Here is a 4,392-nt window from a genome sequence, read left to right as displayed (position 1 = left end):
CCAGGACTTTGCAAAGGTCACCCAGGAAGCCTGCAGCAAGTTGGCTCCTCCTGCCTGCGCTCCAGCCCCGGAGTCGTCGCTGCTGAGGCGCGGGGCTCCCTCGTCCTGGAACGCGCGAAGGAGCTGGACAGGATGCACTCTCAAGCATAATCACACACAAATCTCCCTCAGATTAGGTTACGGGACAGCGCTCAAACGGCGGGCGCTGCAGAGCTCCCTGGAAGGCTGTKCTGGTGGGTCTGCTGCTCTCGCTGCTCGTGACCCATTTTGGCTTTCGTCAAGAATCATGACACCAGCTGCCTGGGTCATGTAGGAGGCAGGAAGGGGGAGAGCAACCCTGCGCTGGAGAGGGAAGTGGGGAAGGAGAAGAGGAGAAAGGAGGCGTACAGAAATGCAGAGGGCAGACAGAGTTGCTTTGCTCCAGTTGTGAAGCTTTGAAACCCACTTTAGAGCCCTCTGCAAGTGTTTTCTGGGATACCTCACTCCCGGTTCCGTGCAAAGGTCTGTGATTGGGGATGTGGTGCGCTCAGCGGGCAGGGCCCCTCCCCTGGGCTGGATCCGCCTCTCTTATCCCCCAGATAAATTACTAGTGTCCTCACCAAATTCCTCAGCTTTCTCTCTCCCTCTCCCTCTCTCTCACACACTTACTCCCTCCTTCAAACACGGGCAAAGTGGGGTTGGGGGGCGGGAGGGCGGGCAGCCTCTCTGGACCGGTACTGAGCCCTCGTGCTAAGGGGAGGAGGGAAGGGGAGGAAAATACTGGCGCCCCTTCTCTCCTCCACCGCCTTCAAGCAGGTCTGAGGCGCTACCCTTCCTTCCCCCCACCCCTTTCCCTTCCCCTTTCCTGCTGGTCCTTTGGCATCTTCCAGACCATGTCCACTGGGTCCCTCAGTGATGTGGAAGATCTGCAGGAGATGGAGATGCTGGAGTGCGATGGCCTGAAAATGGATACCAACAAAGAGTTTGGGGCTTCCAACGAGAGCAACGAGGAAGGATCCAATGGCGAGAACGGCTCGCCTCAGAAGGGGAGAGGCGCCTCGGGCAAGAGGAAAAAAGCTCCCCCCAAGAAGAGTCCTTTAAATGGAGTGAGCCAGGAGGGAAAGCAGGTCCAGAGAAACGCTGCCAACGCCAGGGAGAGAGCGAGGATGAGGGTCCTTAGCAAAGCCTTCTCCAGGCTTAAGACCACCCTGCCCTGGGTGCCCCCCGACACCAAGCTTTCCAAACTGGACACCTTGAGGTTGGCCTCCAGCTACATTGCTCACCTGAGGCAGATCCTGGCCAACGACAAGTATGAGAACGGCTACATCCACCCGGTCAACCTGGTAAGTGTTGGCCCGCCGGGGCCGGGCGCTTTGTGCGCACGCGGCTATGGGGAGAGCTGGGCGAGGGGCTGGTGCGGGCTGCGTGTGGGGCACAAACCTCCGCGGGCTTCTCGTGGTGCCGGCCAGTGCGGTGGCAAAGAGTTGCTCTGCTTACAGCAGCCCCGGCCCCACTTCCCACTCCTTGCAGTGCTTCCCAGGAAAGGGGTGCACTGGCCACGCAGGCCACACAAACACAGGCACAGGCTTTACCATGACAGAAATACCTCAGAAACCTCAGCAAACTGATGGCTCTGAGGAGATTTCTACCCTTGGGTGGATATCTTTGGGAATTTAGGTAGACAAAGGTGCATTTTTGGAGGGAATGAACCTAGGAGGTTTGTTTTCCACCACTCCCTTCCGTCCCAGTGTCCTGCCATAACAACCTACAAACCCCAGACTTTGAGAGAGAGAGCTCTGATGGGGGCTCTGCCCCCACTGGCTCTCATTTGCTGTGTCCAGGATGTTTCTCCTACACAGGTAAAGTTGCAGAGGAGAAATAAACAATGATCTGGACTCGTGAAGAGGGGGTATCTGCCCCAGGTCAATGCTGCGTGGCAGCCACTGCTGTGGCTGCAACCAGACACGGAAACTTCTCCTGGGCAGCGCAGGGTCCCCTTGCTGCCCTCGGCCACCAGAAACATCCACTCTTCCAGTTCTAAAAATACTGTGTGAGATCCGGCAGGGCTCTTCTTTACCGTATAGTGTTTACATTGAGCGCACATGCAGACCACGCCTGGTAAACTGGCTGCAGAGACTTGGAGACATTTCCCTGGGATCCAGCCCTGCTGCCTCTTGAGCTGCTTTTTGAAGGCTCTGAACTCCAGGGGAAAGTCTGTTCCCCGCTGTGTCATCTGATAAGAGCTTGGGAGATGTCTTTGGCTAAAATCAAAATCCTCAGAACAACAACAACAGCAACCACCCTCCCCCCTAAAAAACAGACCCCCCTGCACACACGGGCACGCGAAATCCTGCCCCCCAAGCCGCGGGAGGTGAGGAGTGGGGCTGGAGGCGGCTGCGGGAGGGCGCTGGGCCCAAGGCAGAGAGGAGCTCTGTGCTTGCCCCGGCCCTGCGGTGCTGGGCTGGCCCGGCTCCGCGGCCCGGCTCCCTCCGTGGTCCGGCTGCATGACCCGGTTCCATGATGCGGCTCCGCGGCCCGGCTCCCCCGTGACCCGGCTGCGTGGCCCGGCTGCGTGACCCGGCTCCGTGGCCCGGCTGCGTGGCCCGGTTCCGCGGCCCGGCTCCGTGGCCCGGCTCGGGTTGCGAGGAGCCGTGGGGGGAGCTGCGCGGCTCCGCGCCAGGAGCTGGCGGCCCAAAGAGTCGCGGGCCGAGGCGGGACCTCCCCGGGCCGAGCCCCTGCGGGCGCTGCCGCCCCGCGAGGCGCGTCTAGATGAAAATAAAGAAATGACCTCTCCGACGTGCATCCGTACGCGTTTTGTAACTCCCTTCCCACCCGTGTCTTTCCCTGGCTACAGACTTGGCCTTTTATGGTAGCCGGCAAACCCGAGAGTGACCTGAAGGAAGTGGTGAGCACAAACCGCCTGTGCGGCCCGACGGCGTCCTGAGCCCCACGGCGGCCCCACGAGAGCACCGGCCCCGCGTGGCCGGGGAGACCTGCGCTGGCGCCGCTGCTGCCCCGCGCCGCGGGCAGAGCGACGGGGAGAGCCCCTCTCCCGGCACCAAGGAGACCAAACGTACGTGAACTAGCAAAGACTCCGCCCCGAGAGACCCCCGACCATATTTAACTTTATTAAATGCGTGTACAGTCGAGCGTCCCGCAACAACAGCCTTGCTGGTTCAAGCGCTAAGAGAGAGAAGACAGAGTTCAAACAAAACTACCGCCCGTGTATCTTTTGTCTGAGACCTGTGAAATATGTAGATGCCTAGAATAACTGACTTTGACAGTCATCTCTATGAACTAATTCACCCTAAAGATATATAGATATATTTTCTTCGAACGGGTTTTGCTCTATTTCTGTGAATAAACCTTCCTTTCCCTTGAAGGCAGAGCGCTGTAGTTTTCGCCGCAGCAGCGGGGGAGGCGGCCGCGCTGGCGCGGAGCGGCGCGGGACAAGCGCGGAGCCCGCGCGCGGGCAGCGTCGCTCTCCCGCGTTTTCTGACCGTGGAGCCTTTGCACCGAAGCCCGGCGGGGCATTTCGGGGGGTTAGAGTCGAGCGGAAAGGGGCGAGTAACGACGGGAGAGGGGCCCGTGGAAAGAAGACACGGAGCAGCGGCGAGGAGCTGCCTCCTTTCTTTTGATTTTGTCGTCGTTCCTGCGGGAAATGTCGCCGGGAGAGCAGAGCCGCGGGCGCGCGGCGCCGAGCCCGGCCGGGCCGCGGCCGGAGCGGAGGCCCCGTTAGCGGCTCCCGGGGCACTTGCTGGCGCGGCGCGGTGGGGCAGGGGCCGGGCAGGGGCTCCCCGAGCCCCGCTGCGCCGCGCGGAGAGGTTTTGGCTTAAACACGTCCCCTCTATCGATCAGCGCGCCCGGGGGAGATTAGTGTGAGATAAACAGGCGCGCGGGGCTCCCTCCCTGCACGGGCCGGGGCCGCAGGCAGCTGATGCGCCAGATCCCACCGAGCTGTTTAATGTTTCAGGGTTATGACCGCACTGTTTACAAGATGTCCTCGGTTATTTATACTGTTATTATTAGCGGAGGGGCTTTAAATTTCCGCTTCACTTGCTCTTTCGGGCCCGTCCCGCGGTTCCGCTGGATACCTGGGCGCTTTCTGGCGGAAAACGGGAAGCGCCGGCATCTGCGGCCGGGAAGCGCCGGGCGGGACGAGTCGCCGGGGTCCCAGGGGCAGGAGTTTCCCGGGAGCTGCAGCCCCCAGCGGGGGCTCTGCCTCCTTCCCGGGCCTCCCCCCAGCCGCCGGAGGCGCTTGGGAGCCGGAGCTCGTCCTCGGGCCGGCCACATTCCCCGCGCGGGGTTAATTGGAGCTACTAATTGCGCGGGAGCTGGGCGGACATCGTGAGGCTCGTTATGGGAAGGGCTAGGCCCGGTTTTATCGCCTGGATGGGGTGGAACGGGAAAGCC

The 4,392-nt window shown here is 61.3% G+C and overlaps 1 protein-coding gene across 1 annotated transcript; it reads left to right on the top strand.

Moving 5' to 3' along the window:
• The first annotated feature begins 783 nt into the window (after positions 1-783).
• Positions 784-2,923, top strand: TCF21 (transcription factor 21). The gene is made up of 2 exons (XM_026048215.1): positions 784-1,322; positions 2,834-2,923. The coding sequence occupies exons 1-2, from the start codon at positions 873-875 to the stop codon at positions 2,921-2,923; spliced, it is 540 nt and encodes a 179-aa protein (XP_025904000.1). The 5' UTR covers positions 784-872.
• Positions 2,924-4,392: the final 1,469 nt, after the last annotated feature.

This window comes from Nothoprocta perdicaria, unplaced genomic scaffold (assembly GCF_003342845.1).
Source record: "Nothoprocta perdicaria isolate Ctin4 unplaced genomic scaffold, notPer1 scaffold_52, whole genome shotgun sequence".
Taxonomy (NCBI): domain Eukaryota; kingdom Metazoa; phylum Chordata; class Aves; order Tinamiformes; family Tinamidae; genus Nothoprocta; species Nothoprocta perdicaria.
This window is presented reverse-complemented; position numbering and strand designations above follow the sequence as displayed.

Coding starts and splice junctions, on each gene's coding strand:
- TCF21 (XM_026048215.1), top strand. CDS start 873: ATGTCCACTGGGTCCCTCAGTGATGTGGAAGATCTGCAGGAGATGGAG. Junction 1,323..2,833: donor ACATCCACCCGGTCAACCTG/GTAAGTGTTGGC, acceptor CCCTGGCTACAG/ACTTGGCCTTTTATGGTAGC.